The sequence below is a fragment of the Abramis brama genome (genome assembly GCF_963993115.1).
Source record: "Abramis brama genome assembly, chromosome: 12".
NCBI lineage: Eukaryota > Metazoa > Chordata > Actinopteri > Cypriniformes > Leuciscidae > Abramis > Abramis brama.
In genome coordinates, this window is record NC_139974.1 from 23,140,128 (window position 1) to 23,162,391 (window position 22,264).

Genomic DNA, 22,264 nt, shown 5'->3' on the forward strand with positions numbered 1-22,264 from the left:
TGAGATCCTTTACTCTTCCCTGTGGATGACCTGTGACCTACTTTCTGTAAGATCTGAATTTTTGAACTTGAATTTTAGAAAACTGAATTTGAAGTTCCGAATTTCTTCATCTTGAAAACTTGAATCTGTATTTTTTTTTTTACTGAATATTTGCAGTATACGAATTCAGAACAAAAAAACTAGCTGTTTGAAAATACATGTCTATAAAATTCAGCCATAAAAACATTAAAAAATTTTAAATTTCAAATGTTCAATATTCGTTTAAAAAAAAATCAAATTCAGAACTATTTAAACTACCACCTAAAATTCAATTTTGTTAGATTACACTTGCAAATAATTCAAATTTACACAATTCAAATTCAAATCGTTTTGTCATATTATGAGCTCCATAATATTCCTGCATACAAAGAATTACAGTAATCCAGGCGGGATAAAACGAAAGCATGTGTAACTCTTTCAAGCTCTTTCGGTGATAGGAAGGACTTTACTCTAGATAAAAGCTTCAGGTGAAAAAAGCTCGATTTAACAACTGTGTTTATGTGTTTATCCAGCTTAAGGGAGGAGTCCAAAGTAACTCCCAGGCATTTAACTGTGGGTTTGATGTCAGAGTACAGGTTTGCAACATTAAAAGTATTTTTCCCATTTCCTACAGAGGGCCCGAACACAATAGCCTCAGTTTTGCTCGCATTTAAATGTAAAAAATTTGAGGACATCCAGGATTTTATGTCGTTTAAACAAGCAAATAGGGTTTCTAGGCCTTTTGTGTCAGTGCGCTTGAAAGGCAGATAGATTTGAGTATCGTCTGCATATAAGTGAAAAGACACTCCGTGCCTCCTAAAAATTGATCCTAGTGGTAACATGTAATGAGAACAGAGTAGGGGCCAAAATGGAGCCTTGTGGAACGCCACAGACAAAACAAAACCTCCAATGCCAACTGAAAAGGTTCTGTTTGTAAGATAAGACTTAAACCAGTTAAGAGCATTTCCTCGGATGCCCACAAACTTTTCAAGGCGTGATAATAAAATTCTATGGTCAACAGTGTCAAACGCTGCACTCAGATCTAAAAGCATTAAAATGACAGAGTCCCCAGAATAAAGAGATAACAAAATATAATTCAAAACTCTTAATAAAGCAGATTCAGTACTGTGGTTAATCCTAAAACCAGACTGGAATTTTTCAAGGATACTATTCTCATCAAGGAAGCTTTGTAACTGCAGTAACACAGTTTTCTCAAGGATCTTAGATACGAAGGATAAATTTGAAATGGGTCTAAAATTTGATAAATTAGTAATGTCCATATTTGGCCTTTTCAATATTGGTTTCACCATGGCATGTTTACAGAGAGCTGGAACAAAACCTGAGAGAAGGGATTTGTTAATAATAGACAAAATCCATGACCCAACATTGTGAAATATCTGTTTGAAAAACCATGTAGGAACAATATCAAGAAATGAGACAGTAGGCTTCAACTTAGCAACTATATCTCTTAAACCGGACATAGTAATTGGCTCAAAAGAGTTTAAAAACCTGATGGCCATGGGAGTATCTGCAGGGTCAGTAGTCGAAGGTAGTGTAGACTGTCTAATTGTTACTATTTTCTCCACAAAAACCCCCACAAATTTCCACACGTAGCAGCAGATTCAGTAAGATAATTATTACCTACAGGGTTAAAAACAGAGTTTAAAATATTAAACAAGATCCTAGGATTGTTAGAGTTTTTAGCTATTATTTCAGAAAAATAATGAGACTTAGCTGTTTTAACAGCTTTTTGGTATGATATTAAAGACTCCCGTAATATCTCATAGGACACCTGTAGCTTATCCTTTTTCCATCTTCGCTCTGCTCTTCTGCAAAATTGTCTTAAGTGGCGAATGTTGTTATTCAGCCAAGGTTCAAATTTATTTTTCTGACATTTAAGTCTCAAAGGTGCAACAGTGTCAAAAGCGTTGGTACACAGAGAATTAAATAAACTCAGTAGCTCATCAATATCTACTGCATTTGCTAGATGTTCAATAGAAAGCACCTGCCCAGCGTCAGAAAAAACTGCAGAAAAAGCATCAGCAGACATTGGACAGGATAAGCCTACACTGTAAAAAGTATCCTGTCGGATACTCAAGGAACTTCAAAATGTAATTTAGGTGCCTCAAAGCTCTTTCTCCTATAGTAGGGTTACTGGTGGAGCATTGACAATCTTTGCGGTTCTTGCTGGAACTTATGGGATCCTTTAAGCACTTTGTATTCAGTTCAGAGGTTCTGGAGTCACCTTTTCATTACCATGAGACCTCAAAGTGCTTTGGGGGAAATTAGAGGGACCAGAATTCTATAAAAGGGTTATTGTAAGATCTTTTAACATTTAAGTGGTTCCTGGAAGATCTCTTATGTTAAAGCTAGCATCTGGAGGAACCCAATGGTTCTGTGAGGCCAGAATAAGATTATTATTCATGTCAAGTCACCTTTATTTATATAGCGCTTTTTACAGTACAGATTATATCAAAGCAGCTTCACAGTGATGACATGAAAATAATACAAAGTTTGTTTCTAAAAGAAAATTGTGTCATCGTCCACCTATTATCCTATTATTATTATTATACTTAGCCTAAGTTTGATTCAGTACATAGGCTTACTTTTATTATAGACCTATTTTATTGATTAACACAACAATAATAACAACATGAAGAAGCAGGATGAGAAAAGTTTTATTGTGTCACAAAACTGCTGCTATTCCTCTGCAGTCATGCTTTAGTGATCCTCGCTGCTCACGCACAACAAAGCTCAGCTGATCGTCATCGGGTTTGAAAGTAACGGCTCCCCTCATCAAAGCCTGCCACATCTTCCGCCGTTTGTTCGGCTCTCCGTTACAAGGTTTGTAAACTCGCCAAAGAAATATAAATACAGAGTCTACTCAAACACATACATATATAAACTAAATGTATTATACATTACTATGTTTTTACAGTGTTAACCACTTGTTTATTGCACAGTATGTGGTATGAGTATGAAGGTTTTAGCCGCGATGCTAACTAATCTAATGAACAAATGGAAATCATTGACTTATTGTTTTAGCCATTCAATTCAACGTATTGTGTACAACTGTGTCTTCAAATTGCTGATATAACTAATTTAGCTGATTCCTGCTGTCATCATTGCCGTTTGTTATGAATAACCCCAGTGGTTAATATAATGTTATAAATGTAATCTGTTTTTGTTTATTTACTACTGGTGCCCTCATTCTCTCAAATACCATTTTAAAGCCATTTACTGGCCAATAAATATTATGTTGTGAATGGATATAATCAGCTTTGTTCTTTTGTTTCCACAGAACAACCATTACATTTCTAAAATAATCTGAACATTTCAGTGGCAACATTGAATTACAGTAAGTTACCTGCACCACATGCAAGTACTTTATTACTATGAACTTTTCTGTGTGAAATTGTATTGTTTGACTGTGTACTTGTGTTTTTAATCAGTTATTCTCTGAAAATCTTCCCTCATGCTCTCAAATCTCATTCATGTTACTCAGAAAAATAATATCACAGGTTTGGAGCCAATAATGCTATGTATTATTTTTTATAGGCTATACCTTAATCATTTGCATTTGAATATAAGACATTTGAACTCTGAATTATAACTTCAAGTTTAGTCTTTTTAGACAAAAAAGCTAGCCTATTATATGGCTTCAGAAGACTTACAACAGAAATCATAACACATGAGATGTGGACTCATTTTTTTTTTTCTTAATTTTTCATATTTTTAGGATCTTTTCTGGGACATTTTTGAAGCTTAACAGAATATTTATCCATTTTTACATAAATTGTTGCATTAAATTGAAGCGAACGGTGACGGGTTGCATTATGCCTGAGATCTGCTTTTGGGTTCCACAGACAGAAAGTCAAACAGGTTTGAAATGTCACAAGGCTGAGGAAATTATTTTAAGTTGACAACTATCACTTTAATAACATTACTTACAGTACATTTTGTTCTTTGCAGGGACCTCGGTAAGCTGAAATACAAGTTTGAACAAGAATAAAAATCCTCCTGTAGACCTGAAAATCATTGAAGTGCCTGGACCATCCACCAGAAAAGAGGAAAAACAAATGGAAAATGAAGCTGATGCACCTTTTCACTTTTCTAACTCGTTAAGTACCTCTGTGAAGATTTAATTATTGATTGCATTTTATGTTGCAGCAAGTAAAGGTGCGGTCACATTTGTGAATTTCGTGAAATTACACAGGCAAAAAGGTCCATTGACCATTGTCAGCAGTGTAGCGATGTAATGTATGAAGCACAGCTCACACAGGAGTCACTTTCAAGCAGCTTTCTGTTCTGACCACACACGAAATTGCTGATCGTGTGGATTCTTATTGAAATGACTGGAATTCACCAGTGAACATTCACAGAACAACAGCTAATTTTACTGCACCTCAACTCTGTTAAAATGGAAAATGTTTTCTGCTTGTTGTGACATAAGGAATACTGTTTCCGGGTCGAAGCCTCTACTTCCTCTATCTTGTTTCTAGTGAGAATACCCAACAACCATTTAATAGCACTGTTGATTCAAGTCACACATTTAAGCTTTTCAAAAGCCATAGTGTACATTACAGTCTCCAGTCTCACGGCAACCCAGACTTCAACATTTTCAAAATAGCTGAATAACTAACCATCTGAGATTTCAGAATAGAGATAAAGGTTAGGATCATAATTTTCAGGAATATTACAGCACAATGAGTGTATATTAGCACTGTTTGTTGTTTGTTTTTGGCATCTGATAGAGCTTTTGGTCTTGGAAACAGTGATGTCAGACTTAACAAGCGGACTGAAACACAAATGTTTTAAAGTTAAGTGAAGATGGAAGTGAAGTGACATTTTTTATTTAAAAATTTACATTGATTTATTACATGGAACATGTGTTTCCATGCATTTTGTTGAGATGTCTTTTCTTGTGTAGCGTATATACATGGTTGATTATTCATGTTGCTTATGTATTATAATTTTTTTGTGTGTATTCATTGATATTAATCTATTACTAGCTTTTTTTCCCATGTGCATGGAAGTGTATGTATTAAAATGGATCTAAAATATGTAATAAACAATTCTTATTTTGTATTTGGTTCAATTTGTTTATTATAATAGCAGTCAATGGTAACCATAGTAACAACATTAAATTAAATTTAAAAAAAAATGAAATTTGGTTCCTGGAGGCACCCAAAGTGGTTCCACACAGTGCCTTATATAAGAGTTCCTCAGGAAACCTGTGTGGTTCCTCAGAGAACCGCCCCTTTTTAAAGGGTGCCTAGAGGATCTACAGACGGTTCCGCCGGTGTGGCAAAGTGAAGAACCCCAAAAGGTTCCTCCAGGCACCTTTTATTTTTACAGTGTACACGTGACCACTTTCTAGGTCTAACGGGTGCAATGGTATGACATGAAAGATCAACACTAAAAACAACAGGCCTGTGGTCTGAAAAACTTAAATCACCAATTTGAACATCTGAGATGGAGAAACCATGGGATAAAACCAGATCAAGCGTATGGCCATGTACGTGGGTTGGCTGATTAACCCACTGTACAAAGTCACATATGAAGGACTAAAAATGACAGAAGGAAAAATAAATAAATAAATAAATAAATAAATTCAGAAATAATAGTGAAAATAAATACATTTTGGTAATATAAATGGCTATTTCTGTATTTTTACAATATTTATTTATTAATGCAGTTCTACAGTATATGTATGTATTTATGTATTTATACATTTATTTATATATTTATATATGTATTTATTTCTACATTTATTTATATCTACATTTATTTATTTCTGTATTTCCACATTTCTACATTTATTTTTCCCTGCGCATGTATGCTAATTGACCTATGGCTAAGCCACGCCCCCAAACGCGATGAGCCAATCACAGTGCTCATAGCTAACCCAATACACTCGGACATTCTCTGCTTCCACGTCCATTGAAATGCATTGCAGTTAGTCAGTTTTCATTCGTTTTGATGTTTTTTCTTGTCATTTTGGCTTTTAAACAGCGTGTGTGTGTGTGATTTTGGTTGGGTGACAGTTGTAGGTTACAGTTTGACTAGAGTTTACAGTTTGACAAAAGCACAATATTGTGTTTTACACAAATATAAGTAGGCTAAACACTTTGCAGTTTTAATGATGTCCTGTATGAACAAAATGGAGTAGGCCTATGTTTTTATGTTTCCACTGTTCGATCGCGCCCACGCCTCTCTCTCTCTGACACACACACACACACATTCCAGCATTGCAATCCTGACATCGCAGCCTGTTCATTATTCTGCGCTCACACCAAACGCGAATAGAGCGTCAAATTCGCACGTATCGCGTCTAGTTTGACGCTTGAACATTTTGAATCCAAAGCGAATAGGACGCGCGTATAAAGCGAGCATTTGAAGCGAAATAGCACCAAACTATAACGTTTACACTGTGAACTGTAAATCTTTGTCTGGAGCTGAAGCTTATCGACCTTCTCAACAATAAAATGATTAATATAACCCTCCAATGCATAGTTAAGGCCCTTTTGGTGACTTCGAGATGATATATAATCATGTCTCCAAAAAATCATCAATTGCCTCCTGTGAAATGTCTCCTACTGTGACAGCTGCCATAGCGCCTGTTACCGAATGTTGACTGTTTGTCCGAGTGAGTGGAGGGGGCGTGGCTTAGCCATAGGTCAATTAGCATACAGGCGCAGGGAAAAATAAATGTAGAAATGTGGAAATACAGAAATAAATAAATGTAGAAATGTGGAAATACAGAAATAAATAAATGTAGAAATGTGGAAATACAGAAATAACTAAATGTAGAAATGTGGAAATACATAAATAAATAAATGTAGAAATAAATAAATGTAGAAATAAATACATATATAAATAAATAAATAAATAAATATATAAATACATAAATATATAAATAAATGTATAAATACATAAATAAATACATATATAAATGCATAAATAAATAAATACATGTAAAAATACAGAAATAGCCATTTATATTACCAAAATGTATTTATTTTCACTATCATTTCTGCATTTATTTATTTATTTATACTTTTATTTATTTATTTATTTATTTTTCGTTCTGTCATTTTTAGTCCTTCATAGTCACATGCTTCAATAAGGCTCAAAAAGTATTTTGCTAGTGCCGAAGAGTCAGAGCATACATGAACATTAAAATCGCCAATATTTTGTCAAATATTTGTTTGTTTTCAGAGGACGGTACACTACTGCAATTACCAGTGAGTTTGCTTGATCTAATGAGAAGATTTGTACTTTAAAAGTCAAATAGAAATCCATCTCCAGTAACCTACAGCAGAAACAGTTTTTAAAGACAGTTGCCAATCCTCCACCCCGGCCCGAACGACGAGGGGTATTAAAAAAATTTTAGTTAGTAGAAGTAAGTTCCGAGAAAGAACTAATATCACCACAAATAAGAAAAGCCATCTTAATTAATACAGAATCACTGACCGGCTGCAATGCTTGCAGAGGTACCTGTTCCAGTGAGCAAAGGCTTAAGAAATCAGTAGATTTCATCCTTCGGCCAGAAAAATAGACATATTGTATACTGTACATGTGCGTATCTCTCAGCAAAAACAAAAAGTTTGTTTTCCATCTTTTAGTTTAAAGCACACCTGTTCGCAACACAGCTCATTGAACATACAGTACAATACTGCACTTCTGAAACTGTAGTTTTGGCTTGTTTATGTTGTGGTTAAGTCTGGTTGCTAATGATGATACACAGATCCGTTCAGTCATAGCCTGCCTTATTATAAATAAAACAAGGGTATTGGCCAATCAGCCTCAGTGACTGAAACTATCAGCTTTTTAAACCAGAAAATGAAAAAACATGTTTATGTAATTATTTATTTGTACAAGATTTAATTATCAGATTAATAACTGGTAAATATTGAAAGTATAGTACTGCTAAGCTTTTGGTGAACTATAGTCTCAGTCGCCTCCCTCCTCACACATCTATCAGAAGTCATATCGTTCTGGGGGGAGCATATGACTTATTAAAGTTTGAGAACCTCCATATTAAAGTAAAGCATCAACACTGTGCTAAGCTTGACGTCCATAGAGCCCTTAGTTTGCAGGTAACTGCTCAAATTGGTTTCACAAATGTGTCATATCAGCCTGGGAGGGAGAACGCTACAGCAGTCTTACGGGTAACAGTGAGTGCTGAAGCCGAATGATCCAGATCCTTTGTGTTTTCCCAGATTAGAAGGAGGGGGAAATTATATCCTTAATACAAGCTGCCGCCCCATGGGCCTGACTGCTGATCTCATCTCTACAGACCCACACGGGGAGTAACACGGCACTCATGTGCTCTCTCGTTCCTTCATTCTATCTTTCATTCATTTCTTTTCCTCTCTCTTTACTCTGCTGTCACTCAAAGGCAGTATACGTGAGTTGATTTAATCTATATGTGAGCCGGGTGAAGATGCCCGAAAGGTTTCCAGTGACCCATGAGCCATAACAAAGAGAGATAGAGAGTGGGAGAGGAATGAGGAACAAACAAGTCAGATGGACACAGATTGCAGAATGAAAGGATGGATAAAAGAGAGGGCAACACCTGAATGTACACCACCAGTAAAGATTGGAATACTTCAGTTTTTTTTATTGTTTTTAAAAGAAGACTCTCTGTGCTCACCAAGACTGCATTTATTTGATCAAAAATACAAAATATTATTAAAATGTAATATTCTTTTAAATTTTTACAAATTTATTTGTATTTATTTATAAAGGGACCATGTACATGTACTGTTGTACTATTGTACCATGTACTATTTAAATAGGACCATGTACTATTTAAAATAATAATATCTGTAAATAAGTTGTTTGCATTCATATTGTAATGTTTGGGCTTTGAGACATGAGGTAAGTTGAAAGTGTTGCATTCCTCCCTCCATCAAGGCGTCTCTCGTCATGCTTTGCAGACTTTGCTTTGGCGTTGTTCGTTCATGTGTTTTAAAGGAGGTGTGGCTTTGAAGGGAGCTCTGAAGGGAGGGTGGGATCTTTTCCCCTGTTATGTTTTTAGAGCCTCTACGAAACTGCACACCCTAGCTATAAATTGATCATAAGTGACAGCAGACATTTATAATGTTACAAAAGATTTGCGTTTCAATTGCTGTTTATTGAACTATTTATCAAAGAATTCTGAAAAAAATGCAGTAGGGGGGAGCAGTAGCTGAAAGATGTGTATGTTGTGTTCCTTTTGTGTGTGTTTGTCCTTCAGCCTGATGAGCATTTGTACAAATTGTTTGGTCCGAAAGGTCCATTTTGTCATCGGTTCATTTAGCTTTTTGTGGCCGTTTTGTGTGAAAGGGCCTTTAGAAGGCAACTGCCTACATTTTAGGACAGCTTTCATATTGGTGCACTTATAAAGCTTTAAACACCTCTCCATGTAGGCAGCTCACTAGGGTTTGGAACAGTTTATATAGCCTATTCCTCTGCTCTGAAATGCTCTGCTCCACTGCCTCATAACCTTCTCTTGACAACACAAATACAGCAATTTAGCTGCGTCTTTATGTGCATTTGCATCTGTCTGTAATTCTTTACACAATTACACACAACATTCATTACACATTTACAGACATTTACAAATAATTAATACAGTGCCATAAATTACTGCAGGCAATTTTAACAAGCTAACTACAGTTGACTTACATGCCTTGCCACATCTCCAAAACACCTCAAATTTACCATATTCTCTGTTTATTCAACCACGACACGTCTGAAACAACTAGACACCACACTACAAAAAAGAAAAAAATAAGAGACGGAGAGCGAAAGATAGAACCAGAGGGCAAAGATAATTTCTTCACATTGTCTGTGTAGGAACCCTGTGGCGTACTGTCTGTGTGTGTGTGTGTGTGTGTGTGTGTGTGTGTGTGTGTGTGTGTGTGTGTGTGTGTGTGTGTGTGTGTGTGTGTGTGTGTGTGTGTGTGCATTGATCGTGGCAGGGCTGTAATCTCATTAAGGCTGCTCTGATTTATGGAGAGAGGAGCGATACGGGTCAGGGTTGTGGAAACCACACTGGACCTCCTCTTTCAAACGGGTCCCACACAAAAGCGGGGGTTAATTGACTGTGCACTTACATAAGCGCACACACACACACAAACATACCCAACTTACTGGTCATTATGGCCTTTTTTGGGAGCAAATGAGGGACAAGTTATTAATCATAGCCTTTAACAAGGTGACAGTGTTCTGTGCACTAACCATCAGAGGAACAAGTGAGTCAATAACACACACTGCTGACAGAGCCAAGAGCTGAGGATAATAGACAAATATTTAGTGGTAGGTAACAGTATGTATACAATATGTAGAGTATAAAAGTATGTAGGAAAAAATCATATATGTGCATATATGTATATATATATATATATATATATATATATATATATATATATACGTGTGTGTGTGTGTGTGTGTGTGTGTGTGTGTGTACACTACTATATACACACACTGATATATAAGTATCAGTGGGTCTAAATCATGGAAAACAGTCCATTTATTTCAAAGGATCAAGGAAAGGCTAACAGTGTTTTTTTTTAGTGTTTGTGTTACATTTAGTGCTTTTCCACCACTGTGCAAAACGATTACTATTGCTGAATCAAAAGATTCTTTACTGATCCAATGGCACAGTAAAAAAAAAAAAAAAAAATCCATTTGTAGTGCTGCAAATTCATGACTAGAATGTAACCAATCATGCTCAGAACTTTTCAGCCCAATAGTAGAAAAGTGCTTATACACTACTGATCAAAATGTGGGGGTCAGTAAGAGATTTTCTTTAAAATTTCTTTTTAAGAAGAGATTTCTTTCAAAAACAAAAAATCTTGTAAGAATGTATTAGAACTACTGTAACAACTACATACAGTAAGTATGAATTACAATAAATTAATGTATTTTTTCCTAATGTCTATATATAATACGAACCTACAGTTGACACTGTAATAAAATGTGCATGAAAACAAAATAAAAAAACAAAAAAAAAACACTTCTGTAAAAAACATTTTGACAAAATGATTGTGACATGTAAGTTGAAACAAAGTCGATGTGCATGATGTGTTTGAGTGCATGGTATTTGTCTCACCTGGTACTCGCTGGGCCAAAAGGTGCTGACAGCCAGCTCCACCTGATGCCACTGCCGCCCCTGAGAGCCGGACACATTCCATACGGCATTTCCCCGTGAGCCACCGTTTACTCGCACATACACACTCAGGCCCCCGGGACTGTGTCCGTCACGGCTGTACAGAAAATAACTGAACTGCACACAGTGTGTGTCGTTCTCACTCAGCGGACGTAACATAAGCTGAGCCCGCTGTCCAGCACCATACTGAGAAGAGTTCACCATCATGTAGGAGCCTAGAGAGAGACAGTGAGAGAGAGATTATTTTCTTGGTCTACTTGGCACTGTTTATTTGGACTATTTATTTTGTTAAACTACATGAATTGCTGTTCAAAACCCATACTCTGTGTTCTCAGACAAAAAAGCAACAACAAAGACAAAACATTAATCAACCACTGCATGTCTACCGAGCAGTACACAGAAGTGGAGTGCCATTCCTGAATTATTCAGTGTTTCTGAATGAAATGGTTGAGTGAATGATACAATGACTCACTCATTAATTCACTTTTTGCCACCTACTGACATGCAACGGCCGAAAGAGTCACTGAAAAATCCCCACCACTAATGCGCACATACAAATTACACTTCAACTTTTGTGTTGGGCAACTGGGATGGAGCTCTTGCTAAGAAGAAGCAGTTCTTGCAGTTAGAAACAGTGAGTATAACAGTTCACTGTGGGTAATGTAGTTTAAAGCAGGTGTAATCAGTGCAGTGATGATGGCAGCTCTGCTCCGGTACTCCACCATTATTAATCACGCTGACACAGTTATTAAACCTCTAATGTCTGCCATCAGGGTACCACACAAAATACATCACATACAGCGAGACACAGTTTTAAAACTAACAGCAATAAGAAACCCCAACACATATTACAAAGACATTAACAAACACAAAATATTAAGTGTTGAGTCTCAGTGACATGTGAAGTCATTTTGATTGCTCAACGTTTTGAAGACATTATCTGCTGTCTTTCTTTTATTCTCTGTAATTTTTGCCCCAGATTGTTACATTTTGTGGAAGGAAATGTGAGTAGTGTTGGTGCAAAACTATTCTAGTCTCTAGATATGACTCAGGTCCCTCCTTCAATGTAAATTTATTTTAGAGCTCTGTAAATTATTTCACTAGATGTATCATTCTCCATGTGAAAGTCTGATTGTTTAAAATAGTAACAGCTTACTTCTCCACAGGTCGCATTGTTTAAGGTTTCATTTATGTCTGTAGATTAAATGGCGTATGATGACAGATTGAAGAATAATACTTAATTTAGTATGAACAATAACAGATTTAATGATTTTCCTTAGATGGGACGCTTTTCTGAAGCTTGATATGTTGTTTTCTGGGCTGGAGTTCCGCTAAATTACAGTTTTCAATCATCAAAACAGGTGGCAGCCATTAAGGGTAAATTTGAGTCTCTTGATTTCTGCATTTTTTTCACAATTCATAAAAAAATAAACCCAAAGCTGTTTTAACATCTGTCAGGCTCCTGCTATAAACTGAAGAACATTCATCCATTTAGAACTGCACAGAACCCACAGAGATTCAATGAGCCACAGTAGAAGAAAAGACAAGTGGATGTCTGAAAATGAAAATAAGGATCCCAGTCATTTCTGAGAAAAAATAAGGCTGATGTTAGAGGCTGCTGTGGTCAGTGTCCTTTTTAGCACACCCGCCTCCCAAACTGGTTGGTGCTGGTTCAAATCTTGCTGAGATTGGTGCGAGTATGACATTGGTGTTGTGACCCGGATGGAGGTGAGTGTAACGGAGAGCCAGAGATGTATTCTTCACGCCCCTGGCTTCAAAAACTATGCTAGAAATATTTAGCATACTTTTTAGCACCCACCTCCCATGCCATTTAAAGCTGGTTCAAATCCCTCTGGAGTATGGAGTGGTGCGAGTAGGACATTGGTGACATGACCCGGATGGGGGTAAGCTTAGTCTCGCGTAGCCAGACCTTCAGACTGACGGCAGAAGGTCTGGACTCTATCGCAGCTTTTCTTGGCCAAGAGGACGTTTGACTGACATATAACGCAACCAATGACAGTTCGTTTTGTTCCGCATCATGTTTAGGGGCGTGCCAATATAATGTCGATGTCCCTACAATAACAGACCGGCATGCATTTAATAAATTATTCATTCAAGAACGTTGTGCAAGTTTACTGCAACAATGGAGCCGCAAACTTAACATACTTTTGAAAATCCAGCGTTTAGTTGATCCTGGTAAGCGCTCATTTGTCTCAGTTGTAAACACAACGGCTTTCTTCTTCCACGAGGGGTTTTGGCGTCACGGCATTTGTTTCCAGACGGACCGTTAAAGAACGCGACACACACGTCTCGCGGACATCCTGTAGAATTCAACCAATCAGGTCGCGACTTCGAAACTCCTGAAGTGTTTCCAGAAAAGTGTGCCATATGCATCAGACGTTTAGCCAACGTTCCGTGGGCGTGACGTCTGAGGCTGAGACTAGGGTAAGCTTAACAGAGGTCATCTAGTAAGAGCTGTATAGGCAAAACGTCACTCCTCTGGCCTCAAGAGGCAGACTACCGTACATGTTAATATGCTGTCTCCCATGTCGGTTGACACTGGTTCGAATCCCGCTCAGAGTGGTGCAAGTAGGACATTGGTCCCCTGTCCCCTGATGGGGCTGAGGGAAATGGAGGCCAGCTAGTAAGAACTTTATAGGTAAACTTCAATAGCCTGGTCTCAAGAGGTGTACTAGAAGTCTTTAGCATACAGTACTTGTCAGTGCCCACCTCTTTTAGTCACTTTGTTCTGAAGATGAATTATTATTATTATTTTTTTACTTCAGTAGCAGGTGTAGGTGGGGGTTTCTCTCATATTAAAAATAATAGACAAATAACTGCACCTGTTTCTGAATAATGATTTATCTAAATAGTGTAGACTACTTAGATAAAGCAATATTCAGAAAAAAGGTGCAACGAATGAAGCGAATAAAAAAACAAAAGAGCTAAACTTGTAAATACAATCATTTTAAATAGGCCTATACAATTTAATAGTTGTATTTATATAAATGGGGCATTTGTCAACTGAAGGCAGGCCGTCGTTATTAAACATGATGCTTAATAATTTTTAATTTAGATAAAAAATAATACACTAAAAACTAACTGTATACAGTTTATTAACGTACTGTAATTTTATTTCAAACTAATGAGGGAAATAATGTTTTTAATCCAAGGAGCTCTAAAAGAAATTTAGAATAGTAATCATTATCTCTTTAACTGAAAGCACGGCTCCCACAATCCTGTGTTGACGCCTCTGTAGAACATTTCAAAATGTTAAATTCACAAATAATATGTTTAGGTTACCATTTTTGCCATAAGATTAGGTTAGCTTCTGGCCCTTTTTCAGGTGTAAAAAAATATACTTATAATGGCACATATGGTTCAATAATTGCATCCATTGTGAATAACTTAAGTCGAAGGTCAACAGCTGCCCTCCATCTGCATTTGAAATTTAAAGTGTGTTGTTTCTTCCGCTTGACTGTTTCAAACAACAACCTGCTGAAGAACAAGTTTGCAGCTCCATTGTCCGGAAGAGAACATGAGCGTTTGTTTTCAGACTAACTGTCAGGTTTGTATGCATGAGCGCTCTCATGGAACGGACTTTCGAACCATGGCTTAAAGAGAACAGAGGATAAAAGAAGCTTCTTAAATCAAAAGTCCATCTGACAGTCTTTATGCAGATCAGGGCCTGAATGTGCATCAGTGCCTGCGGTGAATGGCTATGACAGTCACAAATGAAAAAAAAAGTGCTGTATCCTGGGAGAACTCAGTATCAGAAAGAAACGTTTAAATATACTGGCAATTTTAGCACTTTTGAATGCAGCATTCTGAAATGAAATGAGATGCAAAACTTAAATAGTTTCCATTAACTTGGTAGGGGGTTATAATGAGGTGGGTGATGTGAGTCACTCAAATAAACTAAACTTACCAATCTATGGTTTTCATACTTAAAGTCATGAAACCAATATATTTATTTATTTCTTATTAAACAAGCCCAAATTTGTTTGATGGTTTCATAGTCGTGTTAATAGTGTCCTATGTGAACATGTTCTGCATTTATTTTCCCCAGGTTTTTTTCTTCTTCTTTTTTTTCTTGAAAATCTTATTTGAATGTGCGGCAACTATAGTTGCCGGTGGGCAAATATGTTGTATGCACCCCCTTAATATCAAATATGAATAGAAGGATAACATTTGGCAACTATCTCAAAAAAAATTCTTTCAACAGATCAATCTTTATTCATAAACAAATATATTATGTATAAAAGTCGAAGAACATTTGATGCGAACCCAAAAAAGCTGCATATAGCTTACAATTTCTTGAATATGAAAACACAACAAACAATAAATCCATTTGTCTTAACCCTTCTGTGTTGTTTGGGGTATTTTTGACCCACATTTCTAACTTTCATTCATGGGGATAACATGGATAATTTGACATGGTTTAGTGAAAGATTTTTGCCCATCTTTTGGAAAATGCAGTTTTAAAAGTAACAAATTATCACTTTAACCAGTAGATGGCTGCAGAACAATTTGCTATTTGACTAACTGAAATACATCTTTTCACAAGTTTTTTTTTCCAGTTGTATTCATATCTACATATTATGAAATCACAATTATAACAATACAAGTTACTTTTTGTCAAAGTTTACGCATTTATTGTACTGAAAAAAAAAAAAAATCTGTTTTTCAATAATGTTATTGAAAAATACTATGATTAGAATCAAATGAATTTTGTAACATCCTGATCAGGTGTAACATTATTGAAAAACAGATTTTTTTTCAGTACAAAAACTGCTAAACTTTGACAAAAAGTAACTTTTAATCTAAGTGGATATGAATCTAAGTGGAAAACTTGTGAAAAAGATGTCTTTTAGTTTTAAACTCTGCAGCCATCTACTGGTTAAAGTGATATTGTATTTACTTGCAAAACTGCATTTTCCAAAAGATGGGCAAAAATCTTACACTAAACCATGTAAAACGATCCATGTTATCCCCATGAATGAAATTTAGAAATGTGAGTCTTTTATAATGTGAATTTTGCAAAAACAAACAAACAAACAAAAAAACTTTTTTTTTCTTTTTTTTATAAAAACCTATTTAAAAAATAATACTTATTTTTGTCTATTTATATAAATTTTGTGGAGTAAAAATGTCCAAATGTGGAGTAAAAACATTAAGAAACTGAGTAAAATGACATTTGTTTTAAAAAAAAAAAAAAAAGTATTTTGTTACAAAATTACATTTTGTTGCCTGGGGTCTCTCAGACCCCAAACAGCCTGACTGTAAACCACAAACGAACAGTGCACAAGGATTAAAGTGGTGGAACATAGTGCAGCCATAACAGGCATTGTGTATCAAAAATGTAAATGAAAATAAATAAATAGAATGAAGAAAAAATTATACAGTATATAAAAAAAAAACACACAAAAAAGGCAAATAACAAAAATAACAGTGCATACAGACAATTTATGAACAGTAGAGATGTCATTTAAAGGGTTAAGTTATGTTTATGCACTAAACAAGACCAATAACCTTGATTTATTAACCTATTAACACAGTATACCCCATTTTCCCATGATATATGTACTTACATCTCTTGTAAGATTTGTTTTGTTTGGGTGATTCTAGAGACCTTCATGATTATTTGTGTATATAATATAATATAATATAATATAATATAATATAATATAATATATGAAGAAAATGACCTTTCTTTGGGAAGGTTTGCCTTTGCCATGCTTCCTGGAAGTAGGGGTAGGAAGTTGACAGCCTCATGTGACAGGAAGGAAGTGAACACCTTTTTTTTTTTTTTTTTTCTTGAAATCCTTTATTTGGTTGATGGCTTGCATGTCATTGAGACATAAAACACGGATAACATCTAGAAAAATACTTACAAAAAGAAAATGACAACTATGCACTGCGGCAACTATAGTTGTCGGTGGGCTTAATCCAACTGTTCATTACTAGTTAGTTCATGTTAGTTTAAAAATTCACAAATACAACATTTGATTGTAATAATATATAAGTATTTTTTTTAATTTTTTTTATTAGCATTAACTAATATTAATAAATGTGACCCTGGATCACAAAACCAGTCACATGTCGCACGGATATATTTGTGGCAATAGCCAACAATACATTGTATGGGTCAAAATTATCGATTTTTCTTTTATGCCAAAAATTATTAGGATATAAAGTAAAGATCATGTTCCATGAAGATATTTTGTAAATTTCCTACCGTAAATATATAAAACATTTATTTTTGTGAGTGAATGCAGCACAATCGCGAACATAAATGAACAACTTTAAAGGCGATTTTCTCAATGTTTCGATTTTTTTGCACCCTCAGATTCCAGATTTTCAAATAGTTGTATCTCCGCCAAATATTGTCCTATCATAACAAACCATACATCAATGGGGAGCTTATTTATTCAGCTTTCATATGATGTATAAATCTCAATTTTAAAAAATTGACCCATGTGACTGGTTTTGTCATCCAGGGTCACAAATGCCGTAGAAGTATTTTTCATTTAGTCTTCTCTACTGACTGACTCACTCATAAAGATACATAAATACTGATTTGAGCTGAAAGTATTTTATATGTTTTCTAGTATAACAACTTAAAGTTTCTGTTAAAAGATGTCACCATTTGAAATACATACTGACTCACTCTGAAATATATCCTATTATGGAAGTAAAATGGGTTGTAATTGCTGTTTTTTATTTACTTTGAATTCATCAGCAATTTGCTTTTCATGAGTTGGCACTTTCTAAGGATACACTGGAATCATAACATCCTGAACTGTCTGTTTTAACACTGAAATTGTTTCAGACATCTTCAATTAAGATGTTAAGAAGCTGAGCTATTTGGTGGCCGGTATGGCTTGGGATACTTCAAAGCATGAAATAGTAATAATGTCTGAACCTTACAAACACTTCCAACGAACAATCCCAGTTCCACTCGCACCCGCCGCCCATGCTGCTGTAATCACGACTAAGCTTCCTGGAGGCTCTGGGTCCATTTCTCAGAAGTTATTAATTTCCATCTCCCCCTCCTTCCTCTCCCGGCACATGTAGAAGCCTGCCTTCACTCAGCTGAAGGGTGTGACTGGTGTGAGCACCAGGGACCATGACCCAAATGAAATTTTTCACACGCTCATTTTTCTGGAGCCCATTTTCAGGCCCTGACAGGTGGCGGAGGAGAGACAGGAGGTCAGACAAATGGATCGTGACAGAGCGCTGCTGGAAATATGACGTCAGAAATTATACTGTTCCTTATTTACTGATAGAACCGAAACGGTGTACCACAAGAACCTAAAGATGATGATAAGAACATTCTGAGTTCAGTACATCTTAAAGGGATAGTTTACCCAAAATGTTTAATTCTGCTATCATCTGATCCTCATCTTGTTCCAAAGCTGTATGCATTTCTTTCTTCTGCTGCACACAAAAGAAGACTTTTTATGAAGAATGTTGACATTCAAACAGTTTGTAATGAAGTAAGTCCATGGGGAATATATATATGTATATATATATATATATATATTTATTTATTTATATATTTATTTATTACATGGCTTGGTTGGATTCCAATGTAGAATGCGGAAGTATAACATACCGTTGCCATGAAAAACAGAGCGTTGCTATGGACGCAGGATTCTAACCGTAGAGACGGAAATAATAAACTCCTTTTTAAATCAATATTTTGTGTCAAATTATTGATTTATTTGGTGGGTAGCCATGTAATAAACGGGATAATGTAGAGCGAGGCGGTTGTTATAGCGAATACAACCCCTTCAGGCTGATCCAAGACCCCCCCGCTTTGCGTCGGTCCCAATCAGCCTGTCGGGGTTGTATTCGCTATAACAACCGCCTCGCTCTACATTATCCCTTACATATACACCAGCCTATATTATTTATTGGTAGAATCATAAACATTATTTTAGACTGGCTTGCTAGCAATCACCGGATGGATGGATGGATGGATGGATGGATGGATGGATGGATGATTTGCAACATGAACTCTTTTGTAAGGTGCAGCCATCTAATCTTTTTTGAGAATGTTAAAACACTTTCAGTATGGACATAGTTTAGGTTCAGCACATAGAAAGAAACAGTGGACAGAATCAATTTTTCTTCAGAATCTGTTTTCAAATGTTTTTAAAAGGATGTCCCTCACGCCCCCTGTGTCTGCTGTGCTATTAAGTAACACACAAGGTTGTCCACCTTGAACAGAAGTCCCACCTCTAAAAGAACAGTTTTACAATGTAAAAACACACATTTTGTACAGCTGATGCTTTAACAAAAATACAAGCTGCACATTTCTGCTTTTAACACTTTTTACTTGTCCCATATAGGCATATTTTCAGCCCCATCCTGTAAACATGTTGCTTGTGTTTTAGAAAATGAGGGCCAAAAGGATTTTCTCCATTTTGAACCCAGAACGTTCTTTTAAGAGAATTGCGAAAAGACTTCTATGGCATGAAGATTATTAGCACACCGTACTACAGGCATACTAGCATGTTGACATTTTGACAGGTAGATAAGAGCAGTTTCTGCTTGTTGTTGCTTTAATTAACTCTGATACTAATAGAAAAAAAAATACTCCAATGTCATTATTTGAAGTTCAGTAATTAGCACATTATCTTCCCATGCTCATTAACTACCATGTTTTCTTGTCATCTTTTGCTCAGGCTCAGCTCATATTGACAATGAAATCACGTATTGTAAAAGTGTGTGGGCTCTCAGGAGTGTGTATAAATAGACCTCATATCAACGTCATTAGCTTGTCAACGTATATGGCCTAAAAAGAAGCATTAGTTCTAGAAACATCCCTCCAATACAGAGAAACTCCTGCCAACCACTTTGCCAGATTCCCATCCTCCGCTGAAACTCGTATGAAGTTGGTACGCTAGAGGAAAGTGCGAGAGTAAGCGAGCGAGTGGGTGGGTGAGAGAACGATGGAGGAAGATCGAGAGAAGGCTGAAAATTTTCAGTGCAGAAATATTTTCCATAAATTCATAAACGCTGATAAGGCCCCATCTTTTTCCCATGTGCCCCAGCCAAGGACGAAGGAACATACATTAGGAGATTAGAAGCAGCGCATTTCCATCACCTCGCTGAGAGCGAGACCCATGGGCCCAGCACACGATTTTATCAAACACACACAGAGGCGAAGGAAAGGCAGTGCTGGTTTCAACTTCATTTTCCCTTCTTCGCTTCTTTAAAAACCCTTCTCAACCTCCGCCATCAATAATCTGCCCTGCTGTCCTCTGTTTCATCAGAGTGATGCCATTCGTTTTCTTAACTATATGTATTTAACACACACACACACACACACACACACACACACACACACACACACACACACATTATATATACAGTATATAAATATATATATATATCAAATACACATTAAAAATCATAATCATTTAGTTCGATCTGTGCTCTTATTATCTGTTGTGCACTAACACTTTTTAAAAAAAGTCTGGGGTTGGTAAAATTTTGAATTGGTACAATGCTTAACCAAGGCACCTATTTGATAAAATACAGTAAAACAATACTATTGTGAAATATTATTACACTTTAAATAACTGTTTTCAATTTAATATATTTTAAAATGTAAATTGAATTGGTTACTCCAGTCTTCAGTGTCACATGAACCTTCAGAAATAATTCTAATATGCTGATTTGGTGCTCAATAATCATTTCTTATTTTTATCAATGTAGAAAACAGCAAAATAAATAAATAAATAAATAAATGTGGAAACCATGAAAATATTTTGTAACTTTATAAAAGATTATAAAATGGTGTATACTTATGTTTAGTTTAAATAAACATATCAAACTATGTATTATACAGACTATTGGAGTGTTGTTTTGCAAGTGCTATTTACACCAAGTGCAAGTAACTCTGAATGTTGTTCCGGTAACACTTTATAATAAGGTTGCATTTGTTAGCATTAGTTAATGTATTATCTAACACAAAAAATAGCAATAAGCAACACATTTTTTACAGTATTTATTAGGATTGCACCGATACCACTTTTTCCAGAATGAGTCCGATACTGATACTTTAATTTTTGGTACTTGCTGATAAAGTACAGATACCTGTATTTTCACTGCATTTGTAATTTTTAAATGTATTGGGTAGAGATATATATATATAAATATTATTAGTTGGCTCAATTTGTTCAGCAAATATATATTTTCTTCAGTTATTTTCATGCTTAATTAAGCCTGTTAAAATGTATTGAGCTTCAGTTACTTTCACTGTTCATTCTATTGCTCTATCATATTTTATCTTTCATTTAATGCAGCGCATATTTAGAGCAACTCCCGCAGGGCTAAGTGATAAGGATTGGGTCAGTGGTTTAAATGTTTAGATACCAGTGAAATATCACAATTCTCTATTCCAATGTTGATACTACAGCAAAACTACAAGTCTAATTAATGCTAATTTAAAACATTATTAAAGACAAGTAAACAGTCAGTAGTAAAATAAGAACAAATAATCAAATTACAAATAGCACAAATAAATACAATAGAACAAAGAAAGGCTACACATGAAATAAACAGTTTTTAGATTTTTAAGGTAGTTCTATAGTTTCCAGGTAGCCTACAGAAATGTGAATGAATCGGATGTGAAATAACACTGCATATTCATCACTGTATAAATTAAATATAGATGGATCTTTCTAAAGTTACAAAAGGTATTTAGTCAAGAGCAGAGTGATTTATTTGTCCTTTTCTGATTAACATTATGCAGCAGGTTTATTTGCTGCCCCTTTAAAGAACATAAGAAGTTGATGTTTGAAAATCTTTAGAGATGAAAAAAATATGTATGAATCATGTGTGCTGCTCACAAAAGACTGGTCAGAACTGCAATCACTGGAATTTTTGTGCAAGCACTGAGTGGCAGAGTCCAATACAATCTCATTCCAGGATTCCTGTTCATCAGTAAATAATGAAACATTATGAGAAAGCCCTTTTTAATGACAAATAAATAGTTTCCGCTGTTCATACGTTGAAATTTATGCTAAAGAAAATACTGTCAATGTGATTATCGCATTTAATCAATTTGGA

At 35.6% G+C, this 22,264-nt stretch overlaps 1 protein-coding gene and 1 long non-coding RNA gene across 4 annotated transcripts in view; one reads left to right on the forward strand and one right to left on the reverse strand.

The window, feature by feature from the left end:
* ptprua (protein tyrosine phosphatase receptor type Ua) overlaps window positions 1-22,264 on the reverse strand; it is a 339,059-nt gene that overhangs the window by 182,497 nt on the left and 134,298 nt on the right. For all 3 annotated transcript variants that reach the window (XM_084132054.1, XM_084132053.1, XM_084132052.1), the window contains exon 3: window positions 11,123-11,394. In XM_084132054.1, coding sequence (XP_083988180.1) covers window positions 11,123-11,394 — 272 coding nt within the window. The remainder of the gene's footprint in view (window positions 1-11,122; window positions 11,395-22,264) is intronic.
* On the forward strand, window positions 2,781-4,857 carry LOC311094246. Its single transcript, XR_014608618.1, has 3 exons — window positions 2,781-2,862; window positions 3,320-3,376; window positions 3,991-4,857. It is a non-coding gene; the product is annotated as an uncharacterized lncRNA (long non-coding RNA).